The sequence below is a fragment of the Rhinolophus sinicus genome, chromosome 2 (genome assembly GCF_057876585.1).
Source record: "Rhinolophus sinicus isolate RSI-liver-muscle chromosome 2, RSI-T2T, whole genome shotgun sequence".
Classification (NCBI taxonomy): Eukaryota; Metazoa; Chordata; class Mammalia; order Chiroptera; family Rhinolophidae; genus Rhinolophus; species Rhinolophus sinicus.
The window spans coordinates 127,717,889-127,744,298 of record NC_142502.1 but is presented as its reverse complement, the minus strand read 5'-3'; the positions used below and the strand labels follow the sequence as shown (position 1 = coordinate 127,744,298).

Genomic DNA, 26,410 nt, shown 5'->3' with positions numbered 1-26,410 from the left:
TGTATTTTTTATCTTTTTCTTTTCATCTTAAAGAAGTCCCTCTAACATTTCTTGTAATACTGGTTAAGTGTTGATGAACTCCTTTAGCTTTTTTCTTGTCTGAGAAGTTCTTTATCTGTCCTTTGACTCTAAATGATAGCTTTGCTGGGTAGAGAGACCTTTCTTTTCATCACTTTGACTGTTTCGTGCCAATCCCTTCTGGCCTGCAAAGTTTCTGTTGCGAAATCAGCTGAGAGTCTTATGGGAGCTCCCTTCTAGGTAACTAACTGCTTTCCTTTTGCTGCTTTTAAGATTGTCTCTTTATTTTTAACCTTTGGCGTTTTAATTATGATGTGTCTTGGTGTGGGCCTGTTTGGGTTCATCTTGTTTGGGGCTCTGCACTTTCTGGGCTTGTATGTCTATTTCTTTTGCCAGATTAGGGAAGTTTTCCATCATTATTTTTTCAGATAGGTTTTCAATCCCTTCTTCTCTCTTCTTCTGGTACCCCAATGGTGTGAATGTTGGTATGCTTGATGTTGTTCCCAGAGGCCTCTTAAACTATCCTAATTTTTTTGTATTTGTTTTGCTTTTTGCTGTTCTGATTGGGTGTTTTTTGCTACCTCATATTATGAATTGCTGATTCGACTCACTGCTTTGTCTAATCTACTGTTGATTCCCTCTATTCTTTATTTCAGTTATTCGTCATTTATGACTGGTTCTTTTTATGTTTTTTGTCTCCATTTTTACCTTTCTTATCTCTTTGTTGAAGTTCTCACTGAGATCACTGAGCATCCTTATAGCCAGTGTTTGGAACTCTGTGTCTGGTAGATTGCTTCTCTCCATTTTGTTTAGTTCTTTTTCTGGAGCTTTGTTCTGTTCTTTCATTTGGGACATGTTTCTTTGTCTCCCCATTTGGCTACCTCCTGTTTGTTTCTATGTGTTAGGTAGGGCTGCTGTGTCTTCTGGTCTTAGTAAAGTGTCCTTGTGTAGTAGATGTCCTATGGTGCCTTGTAGTTCAAACTCTCTGGTCACCTAAGGCATGTGCCCTAGGTATGTTCTTTGTTTGGCTTGTGGTGCCCTCCTATTTTAGTTAAGCCTTGGTTGCTATTCACACGTCATTGGGAGGGATTGACTCTTGGGCTGATGGGTTGTGAGGACTGGCCAAGACTACAGTGGAGGAGCTGTTGTGCAGGAAGTGACCCTATGGAACAGGATTCACTTGAGTAAGTCTCTGGTGCCTGCCCCGTCTGTGCTTTCGTCTATGGAGGCAGCTGGATGATATTCCTGGGACAGGCCAAGTTCAGCCTCAGACTATGCCCTGCTCTGGGCCTCCTGGCATAAGCCACAAAGCAATCTGCAGATGACAGCCACCCACTGTGGGCGTGGAGGTGCCTGGTAGAGGCCAAGCCTTGAAAAGAGGCCAGCTGCCATTAGTGCCAGGCTTGAGGCTGCTCAGCAAAAGTTACAAGGCATACCAAAGCCAGATGCTGCTTGTTTGGGGTTGGTGAGCCATTGGTAGGTTTTAGGAAAGTCCGTAGCATGAGCTAAGACAGTCCATTTGTATGGAAAAGCCACTGGAAGGGGCTTCAGTAGGCCCACAAGTTGGGTGGGGCAGGGTCTCAGGGAATCACCAGGGCAGGGCGAACAGTGTTAGTTAGGTTGATGGAGACTCAGATATGGCAGCTGCCTGTGTTTGCACACCGGGAGGGGTAGGGCTCCACAAAGAAACAGTGGCTCTGCCAGCTCCTCCGTCTGGGAGAAAGCTGCCCCTCACCATGAAGGCGGATAATTTAGTCCCTCCCCATATGTCCCTGGCACCTTTTGAGCTGCAGCCCCAGCACTGTAGCCCAGAGCAAGTGAGTCCTGCATGGGCCCTCTAAAAGGAGCACCTGGGACTGCATCTTCATCTCACTGAGCCTCAATCGCCTGGTTTTCACAGCCAGAAGTTGTAAGGACTAGTCTTCCTGGTACTACAATCCTGGGCTGAGGAGCCTGGTGTGAGGCTGGGACCCCTCGCTCCTCCAGGAAGGACTTCTGCAGCTGAGATAGTCCTCCTGATTTTTAACCACCACACATGGGTATGGGGACCAATATGTTCCGTGTTTCAGCCCCTCCTACCTGTCTTGATGTAGCTTCTGTATGTCCTTAGTTATAGAACATCTGTTTAGCTAGACTCCAGAGGATTCTCAGTGATGGTTGTTTTGTAGCTTAGTTGTAATTTTAGTGTCTTGAGAAGATGTAAGCACAGCATTTACCTACCCCGCCTTCTTGACTGGAAATCAAAGTCTTTCAAAATTGCATAGGCAGTGTCATACCTTGCCTTCCAGGTTCCTTGATCTGACTGGCCCTCTGCCCCTCCAGCCCCTGCTACAGAGCCAGTACTGACCTGCGTGGTGCTTGCTGAGCCTGTCTTGGTCCTCATCAGCCTCACCCCAGAGCTTGGTTTATAATAAAGGAGAAAATGTAGTCTTAGAAAAAATCTTAGCTTGTATTGGGTTAGTATTAGACATTAACTATATTCCATACCCAAATATGTCATTTTCTCTTGCTTCCACCCTAATAACAAACAATATTTCTGTATGAATCAAGCCATACAGATGTAGCCTCTGAGGAAACAGGCTGTGTTGTTTAGATTTCCAGTTTCTCTGGGCTGCATACAGGGCATTCATTCATCTGTACTCCAGGCTGCCAGTTGCTTTGAAGTTTCCTATGCCTTCGTGATTTTGAGTAGTCTAACTAGAAGAATGCATTGCATTGTCATCTTTTTATGTCTGTTGATGGTTCATTTCAGGAAGAGGCCACAGAGGAAAATAATGAGAAATCTAAGAAGAAGGCTGGTCATCAGTTTGGAGTTACTTGGAGGTATGTTACACATAATTAGAACCTTATATTATGGTTTTATATGGTGCATGGATGTTCCCCATCACCTCCTGAAGGAGATACCCTGTAATGTTCTAAATATAGTCTGTTTTTAGTGTGCGATATACATGTCACGATTGGTATTCATATGCATTTGGACCTGTTTTCATAAGTTCTTCATCTCTCACCAGCAGCACAACGGTGACACTTGATTTCCCCCCATTTAGCTCCATGTGACCTTCACAGGGTGTGGTTCCTTTGGTAGTTCATCAGTTTTACCTTACACCATAGACCTGTAATTCTGAAAGATTCACTATTTTTGTTTATATAAGAATACACATATACTAGAATGTAGTTCTAAATTAAGATTACTGGCCAGCAAGCAGAATATTCGTCACTTCCGAACAAAAGGTGAATAACATGTAACTAACATGGAAGGATTTAAATTAACTGAACTGTTGAATGATATTTCATGTGAATGGCTGGAGAAGGAAAGCTACCATTAATATTTGGAGTCTCCTTTGATGTGATAAATTGCATAGAATCAGATTAAATTTCTTTAGTAGATTTTAATAATTCCACATAGTGGTTAAGAGCATGGACTTTTGGAATATCATCCTGGCTCAAATCCTGGTTCTTTTCGATTTCTAAGACATTGGTAAGAGGGAGAATCAAGGTATAGCACAGTCTGTATAACATGGTGGCTTTATTATTATTACATATATATTTTTTTTTTTTTTTTAAGAAGGAGAGTAGATATACTGTGTAAAATTGTACTAGACAAAGCAAAGGATTCAGGAGAAACTGCTTATTTGTGGTTTCCTTTGGGGAATTGGATCTAATGAGGGAGGACAGGGACACTTCACTGTGGACCCTGTTGTACAGGTTGCTTTTTGTTTAATGCCTTCAGTATACAGTCATGTGCCATTTAGCAACGGTACATTCTGAGAAATGCCCCATTATATGATTTCATCCCTGTGTGAACATCATAGAGTGTAGTAACACAAATCTAGATGTTATAGCCTACTACTGTAATTGTGTGTGCTCTACTTTCCTACAGCTGGCAGGGTAGTCAGTTTGTTCACACCAGCATTACCACAAACACGAGAATAATGCTGCATTGCCACATCACTAGGCAGTAGGAACATTTCTGCTCCATTATAAACTTCTGGGACCACTGTCATATATGCAGTCTGCTGCTGACCAAAATGTCCTTATGTGGCCCATGACTACCTATTACTTGTTCATAACAATTCTCTTTTCAGTCCTGATTCTGCCACTTAACTACAAAACCTTGGACAACTTAAGATCTTTGTATCCTCAGTTTTTCTTGTTTTCAAAATGATGATAACCATATCTCCCTCTTTCGGTAGTAAGAGTTATTTGAAATTACATGCATAAAGTGCTTGGTACAGTGCCTGGAGCATTTTAAACTCAATAAATTGTGGTAGCTCTTATTGGCTTTTCCTTTGTCCCCTGGTTCACACTTACTCTTGTGTCTAGAGCGAAAAACAATGCTGAGAGAATCTTTGCTCTGATGCCAGAGAAAAATGCACATTCCTATTGCACAATGATCCGAGGAATGGTGAAGGTAAAATTTGTTTATTTGTTTTTATATTTTTATCTTTAATTTCCACTAAATCAGGGTTTCTCTACATAAGAACTGTTGACAGTTGGGCCAGATAATCTGTCGTGGGGGCTGTCCAGTGCATTATTGTGCTATGATAGCTCCCTGGCTCTGCCCACTGCATGCCAGTAGTATATCCTCCCCACCTCTCACTTGTGACAACTAAAAACGCCTGCAGGCATTACTGAATGTCACCTGGGGAGCAGACTACCCCTGGTAAAGATCCACTGCACTAGACCATAAGGTTCAGGAGAGCTGGAACCTTGTCTGGTTTTGTTTACTACTATATTCCCAAACTTTAGAATAGGAGATGTGCAAATATTTCTTAAATAAATACATTTGATGGTGCTTACTTTTTATTTTTTCCCCTCTTGCAGCACCGAGCTTCTGGGCAGGCATTAAACTTATACACCGAATTATTAAACAATAGACTCCGTGGTAAGTATGTTTGGCAAACTCCCCTCCATCCTTTTTTTTATTTCTTTCCTTCTCTAGAGTCTGTAAAATCTTTGGATCTTACCTCAGTCATTGGCTCACTTTTAGTCTTTTCCTGTGGTATTGGTGATTGAAGCAGGAGTAGAGATCCAGGAGAGTAGTTTTCTAGGTTTGTAGACATGTTGTAGTGAGTCAGGAGCCATGTGCCTTAAGTGAGGTCATTTAGGGGTTAATATTCAGCCCCTTTTTGTTAAAGTAGTTTTTTTTTTTTACAGCTGACATACACACCTTCAATGCATTGATTGAAGCAACAGCAATGACGAATGAGAAATTTGAGGAAAAATGGAATAATATATTGGTAAGGAGGAACGCTCGTTTTGTCTTCTGATAGGCCTAAAATATCTTTTGTTAGGAACACACAGGATGGAGACAGCATTCTTTGAGCATCTTCATGGCAGTGACTGCACTGGGTTCTCAGACAGTGGTTACCCCCTCAATGTCTGACGTGAGAAGAAAGCTACTTGACCCACCACATCACAGCAAGAATTCAGGAAGACCAGGGTTACTTTATTCATTTACTTCTCATAATAGGTTTTTTATTAACAAAAATAATGCATGTTTATTGAAAAACTATCAGGTAAATTTAATAAAATTTAAGTCACTAGATTGGAGTAATTTAGGAATAGAAATGTGTTTTTATGCCATACCGACTCATTTACAAAAGGAAAACTCACAATCCATTCTCATCTACTCTCTTGCTGTAGTCTCAGACTCACTAGGCAGAGGGCTGAAAACAGTTGGACACCTTTGCCAGGTGGGAGTGGGGTGACTGAATGGAAGGGTTTCTCTAAAATGTAGAGTCACTGGTCCTGCTAATTCACAGGTAATTCTTCAATTAGGGATCTATTAACCTGCTTTAGATATAGCTTGGTAGCCAGGTTCTCTTTTAGTATGTAATAGTCCTTTATGGAACAAGTTGTCTACTGTTGATGAAAAATAATATTGACTGGGTATTTGATCAACAAAAGGATTTACGTGGGAAAAGAGTGCAACCCGGTGTGTGCAGACATGGCAAGCCACGTGCACACTCTGGCCTGCATGCCAAGATATGACAGGGTAAAGGAAGTTAGTGGGAGTTAGAAACATAGAGCTTTGTTATAGACAGAGTTCTTTCCTCTGCGGGTTTTCACGATTACATAGAGTACAAGAACATCCATGAGCCCTAGCTCGTCCCACAGACCCTCCCAACAGATGATGTTTGCTTCGAGTTCCAGTTAGTCTTTGTCATTACCCAGGCATAAAAAATACTGCCTACTTTTGATTCACCTAGGAACTGCTGAAACATATTGTTGCACAGAAGGTGAAACCAAATCTACAGACTTTTAATACCATTCTGAAATGTCTCCGAAGATTTTATACATTTGGGAAACTGCCAGCCTTACAGACCTTACGTGAAATGAAAGCCATCGGAATTGGTGAGGATGCATCCTAGCGTCCCTCAGTGACCATCAAGACAGTGCTGACGGGAAGGTTCAGGTCCACACGAGCAAAAAGAGGGACTGGAAACTTCTGTTGTTTCTATAATATGTTGGGAATTTCATTTCCACCGTTTGGCACCTGTAATCACATGCATTTGCCACGGTTGGGATACCTTTATCATCTTCATGCTCCTTATAGCAAATTACAACGTTGTAGTATTTTAGGTACTTCCTTATGCATCTCTTGATTCTGGGGAGTGCTGTTCTCTTATAGTTAGATAGCTTTAAATCCCATGACATTTTCTAGTATATTAGGTATTTGAACCAAAGTGTGTGCTAATGGGTTGTATATTTTTCAGTAATTATTAGGTTGGTGCAAAAGTAATTGCTGTTTTTGCAATTATTTTTAACCTTTTAAACCGCAATTACTTTTGCATCAACCTAATACTTCATTGAAGGTTGTTTTGGGAATCAGTTCACTTTGCTATGCTCTGGTGTTCTTAAGTGAAGGCTCATAGTATATCAAGTATAACATTTTAGTGATGGGTGTCTGGACTTTCTAAAAGTGATTCGATCTTTATAACACCTTTACATTAATCTAATGAACTAGGAAATGTCTGTCCAAAGGAATAGAAGTGTATCATCTTTTATTTAAATACCAACATCAATATGTTTTTAGCTCAGTGTACCTTGGTAAGCTATATTTTGGATAACTGTGTTTGACTTACTTTATTTCTTATTTTTTTCTGTGCACCTGGTAATTTGAGAACCCTCACTTGCAACATATCACTATATTATTCAGCTGTTTTATCATTACGGTATGTATGACATTATATTAATTTATGTAGAAAATTGACCCAGCACTCTTAAGTTTATGTGATTAATTGTAGGCCACCTTCACTGCATATGAATTAAGAATAGAGAATTCACAAGTTAATCTAGTCGGGGCAAAAATTTATTCTTGAGGGTAGTAACCTTGTGTGTGATGTAAAACTTGGGCTGGAGGGGAGGAGCTCATTAAGTGCATTCAAAATGTTGGTGTACAATTAGAACTGGTCAGAGGTACTTTAGCTGGGAATTTCTTTTGTTCTCCAGAGCTGTGCTGCCCAATGCGATAGCCACTAGCACGTGTGGTTATTTATATTTAGTTAAAATTAAATAAAATTTAAAATTCCATCATTGCATTAGTGCTCAGTAGCTACATGTGGCTACTGGCCACTGCAAGGTGTGATCAAAACATACACTGAAAGTTTAAATTTAAAAAAAATTATTACAGTAAAAGATACACTGTCATTAATTCCCATCAAAATCCCCCCCCCCTTTCAAACACACTTATCCCACTGTTCTTGCCACTTTCTGAAGCAGTTCTGGAAGTCCTCTTTCGTGAGTGTCTTTAGTTGCGCTCTCATGGCTGCCTTGATGTCCTGAATCGATTCAAAACGTTTACCTTTCATGGTCGTGTGACTTTGGGGAAGAGCCAGAAGTTGCATGGTGCCAGATCCGGTGAATAAGGTGGATGAGGACACACCGTAATTTTTTTATGTGACAGAAATTTTCATACCAGAAGCAATGTGACACAGAGCCTTTCCATTGTGATCAGAAAATATGGCGAATGCTGCTGCCAAGTGCCATCCAACAGAAAGGCAAGAGTCTTCAATACAGGGAGTGGTGCGTTGAACCTTAGTAACAGTGTGTGACAAGTTTCAGCTCGTTTGGTGCAGTCAGTCTGGTATGAGCTATAGTTGAGGTGTTTGAAAGTATGCTGTAAATCATCATCATGACAATGCTCTGTGTCACACATCACTTCTGGCACGACAATTTCTGTCAAATAAAAACATGACGGTGTGTCCTCATCCACCTTATTCACCACATCTGGCACCATGTGACTTCTGGTTCTTCCCCAAAGTCACAATCACCATGAAAGGTAAATGTTTTGAATTGATTCAGGACATTGAGGCAGCCACAGCAGCGCATCTAAAGACACTCACGAAAGAGGACTTCCAGAACTGCTTCAGAAAGTGGCAAGAACGATGGGATAAGTGTGTTCAAAGTGAGAGGGAGTATTTTGAGGGCGATTAATGGCAATGTATCTTTTACTGCAATAAATTTGTATTTAAACATTCACCATATTGTTTAATCACACCTTGGATGTGCAGTGATGCAGATATAGAATATTTCCATCTTTGCAAGAAGTTGTTACACAGTGCTTGCTGCCCCACAATAACCTGAATCTTATTTGGAAACCTTGTAGGAGAATCTTGAGGCTCTGTTTGTCACCTACTTTTAGATCAGCTTGTCCCTGTTGGAGCTCTGCTCTGTTGAGTGGAATTTAGAGCAAGGCACACCTGAGTTGAAATTTCACCTCAACCATATACCAGCTGTCAAAAGGACTGGATACCTTACCCTGAGTAATACCACCAGGGTGTAATTATTACATGAATTATGCATAATGTCTTGTCCTGTGCTTGGAAGGCACACAGCAGGCACTCACAGTCTTAGTTCTCATCCATTTGCCCCAACTTGAGAAAGACCCCCTGTGCTCAGAAATGACAATTCTAGTTCTGTCCTGTGATAGACTTTATATATAAAAACAACAGAGAAAAACTTATTGTCTCTGTTTTGGAGGTCGGATTTTACAAAATCTACATCCTCTCCTATAGGGAAGTTTATCTTTTAGGGTGAGGGGAATAGGTAACTGACTTTATCTTGGAAATAGGTAAATTGTTTCCACAATAATTGTGTCTTCTAAAATTTTACTCAACCTGGTGACATTGTAGTGAAACTGCATTTCTGACCCCAAAGCCTCTTCTGTTCCTGTTATCAGCATATCGCTTTGATTCAGTTGTAACCTGTCGGTGATACTTAGGCTTCCTAAACAACACCCATGACCTTGGGGGCAGGGTGAGGGAGGAGTGTCTGTTTGTCCTATGCATATAAATTGGTTGCCTACAGTAACAATTTCTAGGAATTTACCCAAAGGACAAAGCCTAAAACAATGAAGAAATAATACACATAAAACAGATTATCATGTAACTAATCAAATACTTAAAATTGCAAGCAAATGGAAACATGCTTGAGGAAATTATAAAAATATATCTATGCTGTCATTAAACCTGTCATTGTCACTTGCATCTGGATCTAGTAGGAAAGGGAATGTGGATAAAGTGTAATATGTTTGGGAGTATTTATTGTATGTGCATTTTCTGACCTATTAGTCCGCAGGTCACGTGATTTTAAAGGACTGCCCACATCCATTAATTGTACAGTTTTCTTTTTCTTGGCCTTCTCATCCTGATTATACTTTAAAAGGAACACAGAATGATTACTAGCAGAAACCATGTTTTTCTAAGTTTGTGGGCTTGGTAAGGGTGTTCGTGTTTGTGTGTCCCTCTGTCTTTCACACTAATGAAAGTCAGGTTTGTGGAGAGACTAAGAAGGAACGGAAAAGTCTGCACTTGGGAGCATGTGGACCCGGGACTGTCTCAGATCTGATGGCGAGTTGCACTCTGCTGGTGCCGGGCCTGTGCCCTGGTCAGCCTGTGCCAGGCCTTAATATGGGGGCAGGGAAGGGAGAACTGTGGCCCTTGGTAATGGGTGCTGTGCACCTGGTGTTGGTACCGGAAGGGGATTCATGATAAAAACCCATTTGCTTTCTTGTTCTGCAGACAACCCTACAAAAGGATCGTCCCTCGTGATCTACGATATCATGAACGAATTAACAGGGAAGAAATTTTCCCCACAGGACCCGGATGATGGTATGTACAGAAATTGCTTGTGAGAGACAGCCAGATTCCCTGGGTGCCCGTTTTTAGAGGCTTTTGTGATGAGGACAGGGTTTCATTTAGCTTAGTAATCTTTTGGGTGATTATTTTCAGAAAGCCAAAGTGTCTGTAGCACTTCGATATATAGTTTCTCTCCACTTGAGTTTTTATTCCTTTAGGTTTATTTTCTGCATTACCAATTTTGTTGCAGGATTTTTATTAATGTTACTGATTTGAAAATATATTTTATCCAGAGTAACCAAGGCTCTTGTGAACTTTGATTTTCAGATATGTTTTTTCAGTCAGCCATGAGAGCTGTAAGTACCATTTCTTGCTTAACTTTTGTTTTCGTTTTTCCTTTTATCCATCTCTGAAATTCATCTGTAAATGGGAGCGGTTGGGAGGCCTCTCCTTGACTCTTTCATTTTCTAACTCTTATTTCCGTTGATGTTTTTGGCTCTTTTTTCTTTCTGTAAAATCTGTACTAAATCACATAATATCCCTACCCTGTGTTTATTGTATATATTGTCTTTTTCATACCTTTGTTCAGATGAGGTTTCAGAATATTTCAATTTGCCTATTGGTAACTTTTTAATTTGATGAAATTTGTTTTTAATTTTGGTTTTTCATTTTATGATGCTAATATAGGAAAAATTTCAAGCAGCTGCAGAATGAATTAGTGTATCCTGTTCCCTAAGTATAATTACTTTACAGTTTAGTGCGTATCCTTCCAGAATTTTTCCTCTGGGTATTAAAACATGCACCCCTAGATACATTTCCATGGTATTTGGTTTGTTGACAGCAGTACAGTATTCATAAGAGGAATGGACTCCAATTTATTTAACTCTTCTGTGGATGTGTTTTGGAGTTATTTCATGGGTTTTTTGCTTATACAGTGAGCAATGGGGTACAGCGAGCACCCCATCTATCTTTGTGCACTTCACCGAATTTTATTGTAGGATTGATTTCTAAAGATATAACGACTAGGTCAAAATCATTTTGTTTTAAATTTCGCAGAATTTGGGAATTTGTTTTGATTTTCCCCATTTTCCTGTAACTCATTGCTGTCAACCAATAATATGTTGAATCAGCATAAGTACTTCCACAAGTAACTACTTATTTTTTATGTAATGAGCCACTGTTTGGCTGGTAAGGATCTCTAAGAGGGATACTTACTACTTACAAATTTTCAGTGCTGCTCTCTCAGAGATCTGGAACTTGCTTACCAAGTGCATGGCCTTTTAAACACTGGAGACAACCGGAAATTCATCGGACCTGATCACCGGCGTAATTTCTATTAGTAAGTATGTTGGTAATGTATCCTTTGGCAATAGTGGGGCGCCTGTGTGCAGCCATCAGTTGATGCTGCAAGTGGGAGGCCGTTGGTGGCCCTGGGTTTTCACGTCCGCCTTGAGGCAGCACGCCTGACTTAACAGGACGTGTTAGCGGGGCACTAGAAAAGTCAAGCAGCGGTAAAACGATTCGCCAGGCTGAGCTTCTCTATAACACATTAAATCCACATACCTTTTCCTCTATGCCCTCCTGTTTTATACTTTTGAATTTATAGTAGGGAGGGTCCCTAAAAATTTCGTCACAGTCTCTTGTTTTTAAAGATGTAGAGGCTGGAGCCTAAAGAGACTTCTTAAATGGCTTTGCCTTTACGCGGCTAAAAACAAGAGCTCAAGGAGTCAGCCCGTTGGTAGGTGTGTGGTGATTGTCTTCTTTGGGTCCAAATCCTTGCTTCACGTTAAATGCTTTAAAATGAGTGTGACACTCACTGTCTATGGAGCATGATGCGAGTATGCTGAGGAGGCCGTCATGATCAGTTGAGGATAAGGCGGTATTAACTGGGAAATCCAGGAATACAGGTAGCACCTCCTGGGTTAAGCACTGGCCCATGTAACTTGAAGTTGTTTGAAATTGTAACTTCTAAATTGTTTCCAAATTCTGTGTAACACATCATTGTGTAACTATGCTAAAATGTAATCATTCCCCTGTTGTCAGGGATTTTAGACTAAACATACTTCTTTCCTCTATTACAGTTCCAAGTTCTTCAGTTTGCTTTGTCTAATGGAACAAATCGATGTCACCTTGAAGTGGTATAAGGACCTGATCCCTTCAGTAAGATGCTCCGTTACTTACCATGTATCGTCGTACGTGTGTCTGTGGGTATCTGTGCCGATGAATACTTGAAAAATATATTTGTATTTCTCTTAATCAGGTCTTCTTACCCCATTCCCAAACACTGATAGATCTTCTCCAAGCTTTGGATGTGGCCAACAGGCTGGAAATGATTCCTCAGATCTGGAAAGGTCAGTTCCAGCTTTTGTGTCCAGGCCCATCGCCCTTCATTGTCCTACATTTTGATTAACAAATGTGCTAGCATTGTTTGCGATGAAAACTTCCATTTTTGACAAAAGACCATACGATTCTCACAGGCTGTAACACAGTGTCTTATCTCAGAGCTGGTGGCTGCTCGTTGTGTGTGCTGTGTGACACTTGCCTGGGAGCAGCCACGGCTTTCACTACTCTTTTGTCCATTCTTACTGTGAATCAGCCTGTTGGTTTTCTGGAATCCTGAAATAAATCTGGACTTGGTAATGTCAGTAACTTATTTTCACTCACTGAAAAATACGGATAACAGCTGACAACAGATAAAGGTCAGCCAGAGAGGATTGGTTTTACATTACAGTGATCACTTCTCACTACATTCCTGTTTTGTTTCAAGATAGTAAAGAATATGGTCACACTTTTCGCAGTGACCTGAAAGAAGAGATTCTGACGCTCATGGCAAGAGATCGGCATCCAGCAGAGGTAGGGTCATACTGACACTGAGGTTTCCTTATTATTAGGTGTTTTCTAACCAGTGTATCCTGTATGTATCACAGCAGGCCCTGTGGGGGTGGTTTCCCTGGTTCCATCTAGCATTGTGGAGAATTACGCCATCTAACCCCAGATTTAAATTATACATCGAAACATATCTAGCCATTAGCAGAAGATCGTTTCTAAAGTCACTCTCATTCTTCTAGTCCAAAGCAAGCAACATGAAAATATCCTGACAGTAGCAGCTTGCATTAAAAAATCTATCTAAAAAGAAAGCCCATGGTTGGATTTGAAAGATGGGGCTAATCAAATTATTTACCCCAGGGCAGGATGTTTTATTTTTCACTTACTTGTGTGCTATATATGTGATGTGTTCAAATGGTGAAATGCTTGCTCAAAAACTTAATGATCCTATGTAGTCTCCTGAACTTAAATTCTCATAAAACCAGTTAGGCAGTTCTGCTAATTCCTAGAGCTTCTCAGCTCCAGGTGGCGTTTGCTGACTGTGCTGCAGATATCAAATCTACTTATGAAAGCCAGGATGCCAGACAGACCGCTCCTGACTGGCCAGCGAACGCTCTGAACTGTATAGCCGTCCTGTTCTTACGGGCGGGGAGAATCCAGGAAGCCTGGTGAGTGTGACACACACATGCAAACTAGAAGCATTTGTACTTGGATCTCAGAGAACATTACCCTGGGTAGTAGAGCTTCTCACATTTGGCTGTGTGATGTATAGTGTATCAGGGGATGAATGAGTATTCTACATAATGAGATAACTCTGGAAACGTCCCAAAAAACTGAAAAGCAAACTTTTAGGAGCTGTCTAGTCAGTATACACGTACATGATGTATTTAAGAGAGGACAAGGAAACTTTTGGGAGACCAGTATACATGATTTATTTAAGAGAGGATGTGGTTCAATGGGCTCATTCTCTTTCCATTAATTACCTTTCTGTTTTCTGTATCTGTGGGCAAGTTACTTGTCTGTCCACTTAAATAGAACAAAGTGATCAAAGAATCTTTGAAAATGTTTTGGGCATTTGGTTTATTTGGGTATTTCATTTGTGGGTGCTCCACCACCACCCAGCTTAAAATGTGGGCTGTGTACTTGGACTTCAGGAAACAGGCATTTACCTGAATGGACTAAACATGGCCTTGAGTAGAACCTGTCCTTGCTTTGTATTCTAGTTACATGTTTTCATCAGTTCTTCATTCCACATACTAATTTTTACTGTTTAATTGTGAATGGAGACTTTATGCATGTTCATTTTTCCCAAAGCAGCGGAGTCAGCAAAAAAATACTTTGTAGGGGTCCTCCCAGTTGGATGGTTCTGCTGTTTTTTGCTTTGGATATAAATGTTAGTTCTTGGAGTCAGTAAGTGGGGAATACTGGTGCATGGCTTCTTCAGCACAAAAAAAGTCACTTAATTTGAACACGATTGTGTCAGTCCAAACTGGCTGTTCACTGTCTCCCAGAAAAGCTGATGATGTTTTGCTGCCTCAGCTGGTCTCAGGAGTATGAGTCACACACGTGGCTACGCTGCCAGTGACATAAACATGGGATGTTGACTTTGTTAACTCAGGCAGGTTGAGACTCGTTATGAATCAGGCTGTGATGATTGGCGCAGGGGTACGGACCTCAGCTAAGTCATGGGAGCTGAGTGTGTGTGTTTCTCCTCTGTCCTGCATGTGGCAGGATGGTGGTGAGCACATACACGAGACAAGCCTCACTCTGAGCCTGCTCTTCATAACGTAAGTTTAGGACGCACTGAACTCACACTGGGAGGTGGGAGAGGACAGAGATCGTGCTGTCTCCCAGCTGCCCATGTGACACACTCCATCCCTGGAAGACGGAAGTGATCCTCTTCAAGAGGATGTACCCTAGCACTTCTCAACACTGGCAGCGAATCAGATGTGCCTGTGAAACTTACCTACATACGTGAAGTTTGGGAGGAGGGAGGTGACTGGCGTAAAGACGGCTGGGAGCCGGTGGCGCCCACCGGTGGGCATCTGCAGGGGCTTCTGCTGTCGTTAGGAGGGACACTTCATCTCTGAGTCCCAGGACCAGCTGTGCTCGTCTGGTTGCCTTCTGCCCTGTTAGTGTTCATAATCTTTCTCTTATCTCGTCCTGAACAGGAAGATGTTGGGGTTTTTCAAGAAGCATAATAAGATCCCAAGGTAAGTTGAAGTTAACAGGCCTGCCTGGGTACATCCTTGAATTATCTGCGTGCACTTAACTCTTACTGTGGGGTGATGGGACTTTTCTCAGCCACTGCGGGGACAGTCTTCTGATAGGCACGCAGGTGGACCATTGCGCCCGCCGTCTCGCGCACCTGAGGCAGACGCTGACTTCTGTGTGTCAGTGATCACAAGTCCGGGGGTCCATGGATAGACCTGTGACGCCTAGCGAACCAGTGCGCGTTGTCTGGCCCAGAGTTAGACTTCATGGGACTTGGCCTCCAAAGCTACGGTTGAGGATTTTATGATGGAACTTTCTATTAGGTTGTTGCGAAAGTAACTGTGGTTTAAAAGGTTAAAAATTACAAAAACTGCGATTACTTTTGCACCAACCTAATAAAATGCTAGCTGTTGTAGGTAAATCTTCAACGGAGTGGGGTTTGGGGGTTTAGGTGGGGAATGTTGATGTTTTGCTTTTCTTTTACAGAAATGAGTTGCTGAATGAGTTTATGGACAGTGCAAAAGCCTCCAGCAGCCCTGCGCAGGCCATTGAGATCGTGAAGCTGGCGAGTGCCTTCAGCTTGCCTGTCTGTGAGGGCCTCACCCGGAGACTCATGGCTGACTTTGCCATCAGCCAGGAACAAAAGTAAGTACTTGGCTCCTGTCTCGTCACCGGGAAGGACAGTTCTAAAAATGGAGCACACTTGAATCTGCCCTTTCTACCCCCTGAATGTCCTTCATTCTTTGTATACAAAGTCAGGATGTGTTATTGATTTAACAATTCATTGATCATACAAGTCAGGGAGGCGTATAGCTGTGGCTGTTGGAACCTTTTCCTTTGTGAATATAATTTAGTGAAGCTGCGGAATTCCCTATCCCCACGCCTGGATTGCAGTGTAACGTTCCAGTTTATTTTCCTTACAGGGAAGCCCTGGGAAACCTAACTGCATTGACCAGTGACAGCAGCAGTGACAGCGACAATGACATCAATGAAGGCAAATAAAAGTGGCCAATCAGGAGCAGCTGGGGCCTGGCTGGCACAGCCACTCTAATACCACTCGAGAACTGAGATTTTACTATTTAACCATGATCTGAATAAAACAAGAATGGCGAGTTGGTGAACTTTGAAATGCAGTTGATACAGCACTGACTTGTTCAGGTTAAATTCCTAATCCGATACTTAACTAAACCACCCAGTCAGGGTTTAAACCGAAGCAGCCCTACCGTGTGGTCTCCTGGGACACACCCGAGCTGCACGGGCCCTGATGAGCATACACTCAGCACCTGCATGGTTGCCTCCGACTCCACGCGGCTGTCAGCTGTCGCCGGGTGGCTCACCCTCCCAATGGGAACCTCAGCCTTTGTTGGCTGATGCTGTGACGCTGCTGGTACTTCCTCAACCTTAGAAACGGTGTCTAAAGGAGGTTTTCATAGTTACATCACAGTTGATATTGGGTCAGTAGTATCCCAATTTCAGGGATATTTAGATGTGAAAAAATTGCACATCTTATAATCAATTAAATGACAATGGCAGGAATTTAGGCTGCACAACTGGGAAAAGGAAGACTGTAAATAAATACTGTAATTAATGTCCCTGTGTGTGCGTTTTATTGTTTCTGTATAGCCTTTGCCGTAGCCTTCCCACGAGACTTGAGGCTTGCGCAGGTGTTTGTGTCCCTCTTCATTTCGTCTGGCACCTTTCGTGTGCTACATGTGTAAAGCAGCCTCAGTGAGGACTTGTCATGACCAACGGATTGAAATGTCTTCTGGGCATGATTGTGTATTGCTGGTAACAAGTTGATCAAGAACCTCTACTTCTAGCATTTCTCTCTCACCACTGTGACTTTCAAATGGTACTGGAAGCTGACAGGAACTTGGGGTTTGTGGGAGCGTTCTGCACGGGGGCTTCCACCACATCCAAGTCTGACTTAATGAGGCCCCAGGAGTCCTCGCACATAAACCCCGTCATCCTTACCCACCAGGTCTGGCATTTGTGGGCTCCTGGACTGATGTCTGTTATACATGTCTGTTCCCATCTCCATTTATCATCCTCTGTACGCCAGGAACCATTCATAGGTCCTAGAATGTCAGAGTTTAAGACATCTGAGGGACAAAGGAAGGGGGGATTATAGTAGTTAGCTACTCAGATATTGCTCCATTAGCCCCTCAACATCAAAGCAAATGAGCAAAAAACAGATTGGGCACCTTAGCCTTTGACCTTGGCTTACAACTTCCGACTTCCAAGGAGACCCTGGCTGCCAGAAGCTTGTTCCCTCAGCCTCTTTCCTCTGGTTCTTTGGCACCCTGGCCAAGTGCTGAGAAGTGGGTCACTTCTCCCCTTTCCAAGCCCTCCCCGAGTTGTCACCACAGTGTTTGCAGCTACATAGTTGATGGCCAGTCCATGTGGCCTGATGTCATGTGCATTTGTAGTGCAAAGCAGGTGACATGAGGCTCGGTGGTTTTATCTCTGTGCTACAGGATTCCAAACCCCACTCTTGGCAAATAACTGCTTTGAATTTTTCAGAAAAAAGGTCTATAGGAATGGTTTCCATTCTTTTCTTTTTAAACGTTTATTTCACCGACTAGCGAAATACTAGCTTCTAAAAGTTAAAAGATGTTGGTTTTCTATACCACAGTTAGTAACCTACCAGTTTTTGCTTAGGGTCCTGGCTTTCTCAATTTGCTGTCTATTCCTCATAACTCTCTACACTTTAATACAACTCAAGTACTGCATCCCTAATGGCATTTAGTAAAATGAGTGGCCTCCTGCTGGTGTAGTGGGGCCCCTCATTTGCAAGGCCACTCTCAGAACAGTCTCAACAATTCTCAGCTGATGTTCATATGAAAAACATTTACAACCTGAAACCCAATTTAACATTTTAAACGAGGAGAAAGGTTTATTAGATTGGTGCAAAAGTAATTGTGGTTTTTGCCATTATTTTTAATCTTTTAAACCACAATTCAGATCCAATTAAGACCAGAATCAAGTTTTGAAAAGCTTTGGGGCACTAACAGGGGATGTGCTGTGGTGACGCCCCAGCTGAGGCAACGGCAGAAATGCCATATAAAGCAACCACAGTAATAATACAGATCAGAAAATGGCGCTTCGTAAGTCGGGGACAGGGTAGTGAAAGTAGTTTTGAGAAACTTAAAAGGAATAGGAGAAACCAGAGCATCAGAAGTGCAAACGGGAGTCAGAACTCCTGGAATGAGAAGGTAAAGGGAAGAGGTGTGTGTGCAGTAACCAGTGTTGCCACACAGATGACCCAAGTATGGAAATTAGATGCTATCATGTTTCCGGTTCAACAAAACATTTGAGGGCTTGTCTGCACAGCAAAAGAAACCATCAACAAAACAAAGAGATAACCAACCAAATGGGAGACGATATTTACAAAAAAACACCTCCAATAAGGAACTAATATCCAAAATATATAAAGAACTCATACAACTCAACAAACAATCCAATTAAAATGGGCAGAGGTATGCTAGTTTTGGCAACACATCTACTGGGGAAAAAAAGGGCAGAGGACCTGAACAGATACTTCTTCCAAGACAACCAACCAACAGATATATGAAAAGATGCTCAACTTTACTAGCTATTGGGGAAATGCAAATCAAAACCACAATGAGAAACCACCTCACACCTCTTAGACTGGCTATCATCAACAAGCCAAGTATAACGAGTGTTGGAGAGGCTGTGGAGAAACAGGAACTCTCATACACTGTTGGTGGGAATGTAAATGGGTACAGCCATTATGGAAAACAGTATGGCGGTTCCTCAAAAAATTACGAATAGAATTAACACACAACCCAGCAATCCCTCTTCTGGGTATCTACCAAAAAAATCTTTAAACATCCGTAAAAATATATGTACTCCTATGTTCACTGCAGCAAACATGGCCAAAACATGGAAACCAAAGTGTCCTTTGATAGACTGGATAGAGATGTGGTATATATACACAATGGAGTATAACTCAGCCATTAAGAAAAGATGAAATACTGCCATTTGCGACAACATGGATGGATCTTGAGATTATCATGCTTAGCAAAGTCAGACAAAAAGTGGAGAACCAGGATTTCACTCACATGAAGGATATAAAACTGAAAGCAACAAAGGAACAAGAAACAAATACTCATAGACACAGAAAACAGTTTAGTGGTTACCAGATGGTAAGGGGGGGGGGGTGGTGATAAAAGAGGGAAAAAGGGGTAAAATACATGGTGATGGAAGAACTGACTCTAGGTGGTGAGCATACGATGTGATATATAATGATTATAGAATTGTATACTTGAAACATAATTTTACTAACCAATTTTACCCCAATAAATTTAATAAAAATTAAAAACACATTGAGACAACCTCAGCAAGACAGAAATGACTTGGCTTCAAGATCAAGTCAGGAGTGGCAGAGGTGTAACTTGCCACTCGCAGTTTAAACAAAAATATGCTGAGGCTCCCTGGCCTGACTGCCCAGGCCTATGTACAACCTTACTCCGACCTTGGCTCTTTGGATTCCACCTCCTTGAAGTAGAATTGAGAACCCAGGTAAAGGCTCTTTAGGCCCAAGTAACGGCCCCTTTCACTTAAAGGGTTGCAAGTGACCTCTGAGGATGATTATTACTAGAGATGAGGAAGGGAAATCAAGGCCTGGCCAGAGTCCCCTTTTCCACATCATCCTATTCTCCAACTTGCAATGGGGGTGGGGAAGTGTGCTGAAGGAACTACTAAAATTGAAAGCTTCATTATTTTGATTTACAGAGCTAAAATAAACCACTCCATGTTGCTTCTCAGCTCACATAATCACATTAGAAGGAAGTTATTCCTGGGCCAGCCCGGTGGCTCAGGTGGTTGGAGTGCCATGCTCCTAAGGCCGAGATCCGAGGTCTCGAGTTTGATTCCCACATGGACCCAGTGAGCTGCGCCCTCTACAGCTAAGGCTGTGAACGACAGCTCCCCAGCCAGCTGGGAGCTAGAGTGAGTGGCCCGCAGTCAGCGGCCAAGTAAAAAAAAGAAGGAAAAAAAATGAAGTTATTCCCAGACAAATTTAGATTTCCTTATCATCTATAATATTTTATACATTTCATGAGTAAAACAGAAACTACAGTCCCTTCTGATATGACAAGTAGGTACGTAGTCAGCTGTGCAAGTTAATATATTTTACAATTTCATGCTTTTCCAAAGGGGCGAAAGGCTGAATTGAAAAGAGCCTCATATCTTCTAGTATGAACTAAACAGCCCTCAGGTGCTAAGAGTGCTTCTACCTGCAGGAATTAAGGACATTACACAAAGCATGTGTCATGCGGGGTCTCAGCTCCCGCTTCCCACATAAGAACTCAGGACATGGTGAGGCCAAAAAGGAATACCCACGGAGCCATAGGTAGGGGAGTCATACCACTATATTCTCGCTGGCGGCTGGGTTGGAGACACAGGGAGCCAACATCTGCCAGTACCCCAAACAAGGCGTCTTCCTGCCCCCCAGCCCCACTGGCGGCCGGGCGAGACACACAGAGGAAGTAGGATCCACACCATCCGCAATCTGCGGTCCGCTTTTCTGCCTGCCAACCAACCAACCAACACAGCCATGGCAGTTGTATCAGTGGCTAATGGCTAACTGGTTACAGCTGACGGCCAACTAGTCACAGCTGATGGCCATCTACTACCTGAGCCAGCACCTTTCCACATGAGGCCGAGAGCCTGGAAACTGCTCTCTGGGACTCTCTCCCCACAGCATGTGTTCCAATCAGAGAAAACTAAATGTTGCTTTGTTGCATTAAAAATCCACTTAGGAGGAACATAAGGAATATTAACATCATTCCAGGCCAAAAGGGACCAACAGATTCCCCAAATCAAAGGACAAGGTCGAGCATCATGCAAACTTGAATGTACCAACCCAAACTCAGGGGCTGGCACACACTTGCAGAAATGTAACATAAAACTCCCCTCCCTTTTTTTCATGATTTGCAGATATGTTGCTCAAACAAGAGTGCCTCCTCAATAATCTCTTTGTGAACACATACACCCCAACAAAAAATTACAATTTGGGGGTAAAAACAGTATTATCACAGAGTGAAAAATAAAGGGGAGGAATTTGTTAATGTTTACACAATACAGCAATTGTCCTAATCTTCAGAGACGTGAACTAGGTAAGAAAGTTCTCTGGGTTTTATAGCAATCATTTTAAATACACCACAAAATTATTCATACCCTTTTAAGATCCCACTTTAATGAAGAGATTCACAGTCCTGGTACCAGAAAGGAGCAAGGCCCATTACCAGTATTTTCTAACTGAGCCATGACCCATTTTGAGGGTTGAATTAATCCATGGGTAGAGACCAACATTTTTTTTAATTCTACAGACCAGAAAACAGTGCATCACAAGTAGAAAAGGGAAGCAGAGGTTCTGGAAACTTTCATATATACATGTGTGTACTGGGGTGGGGGTGGGGGTGGTGTGTGTGTATGTGTGTGTGTTGGATCCCAATATAAAATACAATGTTTTCCTGTAGCAGCAATCAAAGAAGTTGGGATACATACTATTTCCAGTGCCTGTCAATCACTAGAATGACATGTCTCCAATGATAAATATGTTTGGCATTTTGGCTCATCCCTCGCCCTTGAGTGTGACCTGCAGGAATCACTTCAGAGCCAAGAACAAGCCTTGGTTGGACTTTTGGGATGCAATTCACAGCCTGGAAACTGTGTGTGCAGGACTTCCTGCTTCTGTTGCTGCTTCTCAAGGAATTTTTCTATACACACAATGAGCTTGAAATGGCACTTTTTGAAAAGGGATAAGCTACTCAGTTTTCATCTTTTGTTTTATTCAGTTTGCTCCAAGGGCTAAATCAATAATAATTAGGGATCACAAACATTATTTTGATTGGCTCACAAGCCTGATCAGTAAAACCTGAAAAACAAAAATGTTACACAAGTTGCAAAGAAAGTACTCCTGGAGTTCACTGACATGATAGCAAGTGGAAATAATATTAAGTGCAACAGGTGTTAACATTTAGAATGGTATTTATAACCTGCTCCTTTCTAGACAATTCTGGGACCCTGTTGCAAACCCTGCATGTATTACTGTTGACTTCCTTTGACAAGAAATAGGACTGTACGAGACTCTTCCTAGGCCTTACTCGTGCTGCACTTGAGTGGTTCCTATTCCTACAGCACTGGCGTAGGCTGTCAGGATGTCCACTATCTGTTTAGTTTCTAGGGTCATCCGGGCTTCCTTCAGCCAGTCCTGTGCCACTCGTCTGGACTCCCCTTTCAGCTGATTAACAAACTTTGCTGCCAGCTCCAGCTCACCATGCTCAATGCAATAGGAGGCATACGACAGTAATTTAAACGTGTTTGTATCCTCGGGGCAGAGCTCCACCGGTGGCTTCAGTTGCTGAGGCGGGAAGAGGAGCAGGGACTGCAAGTAGGAGAGGAAGTACTGGTATAAGCTATTCCTGGTTTCATCGATCATTGCTACCCTTCGGGCCAGTTTTTGGACAGCATAGAAACGGACTCTAAGGGTCTCTTCACTGTACACCCCACGGGTCAGGGACTCTGGAGGGAGAGCTGCGGTTAGAGCCTGGGCAAATTCACTATCAGAACAGCTGGCTCTGATGGCCTCAACTGCATGGCCCAGGGGAACGGTGGGCAGGTCCGCAGATGCCGTCTTCAGGCTGTACTTTAACGCCTCCACCGAGAGCCAGAGCTGGTGGGCTTTTCTGGCCTCCTCTTCAGCCTCTGCATGACCTATAAACAAAAGCAGAGACAAACATTTTCTCTCCACCTGACTTCATGTCCTCTCACACATCCAGAGAACTACCTTCAACAAGCTAACTCCACACATGGAAGATAGAGCCTCTTCCACCCCCATCCCACCACTTGTTTCTGGCATGTTCTTTTCTCGCTGGCCTCTTCAAGTGAGGCAACAAGCCATGACATAATTTGATGAGGACTTGTTTTTCCTAAAGCCATGGAAAAAACTAGGAGGATGTACGTGCACAAGCACAACTCAGTCTCCCGTCTCTTCCTGGGACAGCTAGGACAATGCATGGCATCTAATTCAGATATATTTACCTGTAGAAATGTTCGAGAAGGAAATATGATATTTAAATTAGACTAGGACTTATGCTAAGGCCATCAGAAACTTCCAGAAAAAGGATGCAAGATTTCAAACAAACTTAATGGACTACTGGATCTTGAAATTTCATGAGTACCTAGCTTATATTTGACAAAACAAGATTCCATAACCCCCCAAAGACACCCATTTTATCAGCATCCTTATTGTGAAGACACTTCCGTTTCATTGTGCCACATGGAGGCTTCGGTAAACTAGTGTCTGTCTGGTGAGTGGAACCAGTGAATCAGCACCTCCAGACAACCCTTCCACAGCAGAGCTGGAGACAGGTCTGCACAGCCCGGAGGCAGGCATGGGACTACACAAACCCTTTCCTCCACTCAGGGCACGTGAGATATAACCAAAGTGTGCTGGGGAAACTGCCTCGTAAATGCTGATCTCACATCTGTCACATGAGGAGTAAAACTTGAACTTATTTATATTTTTAGACCTTTTAAATTTCCTCTCACAACTCTCTACATTCCAAATATACTAAATCTGGGGCTAATTTTCTACAAAATGAATACGATTTATAGAGTGACATCAGCATCTCTATGCCCTAATGTCGATGCACATATCCCATTTTTCTCACTGGAAGTTGGCTTGAATAAAATTATCTAAGAAATCCATGCGCTCACTCTGAACAGCCTGTTCGATTCCTCTCAGTCGGGCATAGGCAGTGTTTATATCCATAGTAAAGTTGTCAACTTGCTCTTGACTGAGCCGACGAAACTGAAATTCTTGTTCAGAGAGTTTCTCTGACAGGTCCTGAAATAAAACACAGTGTACAGAAAAAAGTGACGCTACCTCAAATGCATGCCGCTTGTGGTGACACGAAGACTCCCAGCAACAGCACCTCCACAAGCAAAGAGGGCCTTTAGAATCTCAAAATAGTTGTCATGAAAACGCCTGTATTACGTAAGGTTTCAAAATTTCCGAAAACTCCTATGTGATGTATGACTTCCTACAAATTTACAAATGGAACCTAACATTAAAGGAAGTAGGCTAGCAGGAGAAGAAAGAAGGTCATTAAAATAAGAAAATGCCAACTTTAGAAAGTAACTATGCTGCCGCACAAACATAATAGATTAAGTTGTATTCAGTGGCGTATATATATTCATTCTTTTCTTTCTCAGAAAAATACCCATCAAATAGAACTTACAATGCCTTTTCATATGGGCATAAATATAAATTTTCTGGAAGATTTCCTTACGTGGAAAACCTTACTCTCTTCTTAAGACAAAATACCACATTTCCCCGAAAATAAGACCAGGTCTTATACTGTATTTCCCAGAAAATGAGACCAGGTCTTATGTTAATTTTTGCTCTAAAAGATGTTTTAGGGCTTATTTTCAGGGGATGTTCTATTTTTTTCATTGACAACAATCTACATTTATTTAGATACAGTCATGTCATCTTCTTCTGGAACATCGTCATAATGTACTAAATGCATCCATCTGGCTGACGATCTTAACTGGGGCTTATTTTCAGGGTAGATCTTATTTTTGGGGAAACATGGTAATAAGTTAATATATTATGAATTACTTGCTGAGTAGAAATTAATTATGATTAAAAGTATCTTGATGATTTCTAAACTTAATGTGTCTGGGAAGTTTCCTCAAATATAAAAGTCTAGAACTACCATATAATCCGCAGGAACTTGTAGAGATAAGGTAGTGTCAATTTTCTCATACTGCTCTATTTATTTTCTTAAAAACAAGTATCAGAGTCTGAGATGTCTGTTTTGTTTACCTGTTTACTGCTGTCTGCCCTGAGCAGCACTGCATCCGAGCACATAGCAGGCACCGCCTGGCACAGGGCTTGCACTTCATAATATCTGTGCACTGATATTATGAATCCATAATATCTAGATCCATTCATTCATTAATATTGTGCCAAGTATTATTACCTGCATTCCTGAAACCCCATGTACCAACCCTCCCTAAAGCTTTGAAGGCTTCCAATAACTGGACACAGGTACAAAACACATCTGATCAATAACATACGGGTACAGCTTTATGTAAAAAGGAGCAATTTTGCCAATATACGAAATCCCCTCTTCACCAAGGGTAGGGACCATTAGAAATCGTTCACCGTTCTTCCATAGCCTCTGAGGGAATGGTGGTCAGCGCATGTTAAAAGGAAAGGAGGACTGTTACTAACAGAAAGTGGAAAGAGGTAGAAGAGGGGGCTGAGCGCTTACCACCAGGTCCTCACCTGTTCAAACTCATGTTTCAATTCCTGTTCCTGAACCCTGAGGACGTCTCGTAGGTGATCGGTGTGGGCAGCAGCCTGCCGGCGGAGCTGGGTTCTCATTTCATTCTCCATCGCATCTCTGACTTCCTCCACCTGTGAAAACAAACACACTCCCGATTAAATCCCAATGCTCCCCCTGTGTTTTTAGAAAAAGAGAAAAGGCTAGTGACAACGAAAATAGCAGCTTCTATGCCCTGACCCCCAGGGATGTGCCATGCATGCCAACACACTTCTGTTTCTTATATGAATCAGAAAGCTGAACGTTGGAAGGTGACTCAAACAAGGTCACAAAGCTGTGGCAAAAATCTGATTTCAAGCAGGTCCCTCTGGCTCTATAGCACCAGGCTGTTTCCTATATAAAACCAACACTGTCATTTCCAAAACACACACCCCCCTTGAGAATTAACAAATCCCAGGTCACGGGGGGAAAAAATCACTATAAAGACTTGAGATAAAAACAAGGGGGAAAAAAACACAAAAACACAGAAAAATAAATAAAAAGACTTGGGATCAAACATTTCATCACAACCCTCTGCGTGGCCTTGGGAAAATTATCTTTTCATGTCTCCATTTCATCATCTGTGAATAATGCCTACTGTGAAGAACTGCTAAGAAAATAAATAAATATCTGGAAGTTGCTGAATACAATTTTTTCTAAACAAAGAAAACTGCTTATTTTAATATAAATTTTGATTCAACACAGGCCAAATCAAACCAAAGCTATGAAAAGCATATTATATCTCGCCTAACAGTTAATTAGCCATGGGTCATATTACAAATTATTTAACACTGGTTACCTGGAATTTGTTAACTTACTTATTCTCAGAAACAATAGAATGAATGAATGAATCCATTCAGTCAGGGCAGATATTATGAAGTGCCAGCTCTGTGCCAGGCAATGCCT

General features: G+C 42.0%; 2 protein-coding genes and 1 non-coding gene across 10 annotated transcripts in view; 2 read left to right on the top strand and 1 right to left on the bottom strand.

Annotated features, from left to right (window-relative positions):
* PTCD3 (pentatricopeptide repeat domain 3) overlaps positions 1-16,732 on the top strand; it is a 29,452-nt gene extending 12,720 nt beyond the window's left edge. The window contains exons 9-24 of the mRNA XM_019749209.3: positions 2,771-2,841; positions 4,342-4,429; positions 4,843-4,903; positions 5,176-5,258; positions 6,231-6,375; positions 7,146-7,196; positions 10,044-10,133; positions 10,428-10,456; positions 11,333-11,439; positions 12,182-12,260; positions 12,361-12,451; positions 12,868-12,953; positions 13,446-13,594; positions 15,098-15,139; positions 15,627-15,785; positions 16,064-16,732. Of these exons, the coding sequence (XP_019604768.3) occupies positions 2,771-2,841; positions 4,342-4,429; positions 4,843-4,903; positions 5,176-5,258; positions 6,231-6,375; positions 7,146-7,196; positions 10,044-10,133; positions 10,428-10,456; positions 11,333-11,439; positions 12,182-12,260; positions 12,361-12,451; positions 12,868-12,953; positions 13,446-13,594; positions 15,098-15,139; positions 15,627-15,785; positions 16,064-16,142 (1,410 nt within the window). The 3' untranslated portion in view covers positions 16,143-16,732. The remainder of the gene's footprint in view (positions 1-2,770; positions 2,842-4,341; positions 4,430-4,842; positions 4,904-5,175; positions 5,259-6,230; positions 6,376-7,145; positions 7,197-10,043; positions 10,134-10,427; positions 10,457-11,332; positions 11,440-12,181; positions 12,261-12,360; positions 12,452-12,867; positions 12,954-13,445; positions 13,595-15,097; positions 15,140-15,626; positions 15,786-16,063) is intronic.
* LOC141571988 (small nucleolar RNA SNORD94) lies at positions 14,568-14,702 on the top strand. Its single transcript, XR_012497022.1, has one exon. It is a non-coding gene; the product is annotated as a small nucleolar RNA SNORD94 (small nucleolar RNA).
* Positions 16,733-21,937: 5,205 nt separating the features above from the next.
* IMMT (inner membrane mitochondrial protein) overlaps positions 21,938-26,410 on the bottom strand; it is a 41,474-nt gene continuing 37,001 nt past the window's right edge. For all 8 annotated transcript variants that reach the window (XM_074332284.1, XM_074332282.1, XM_019749191.2 and 5 more), the window contains 3 exons: positions 25,468-25,599; positions 23,889-24,018; positions 21,938-22,883 (listed from right to left, as the gene is read on the bottom strand). In XM_074332284.1, the coding sequence (XP_074188385.1) occupies positions 22,270-22,883; positions 23,889-24,018; positions 25,468-25,599 (876 nt within the window). In that variant the 3' untranslated portion in view covers positions 21,938-22,269. The remainder of the gene's footprint in view (positions 22,884-23,888; positions 24,019-25,467; positions 25,600-26,410) is intronic.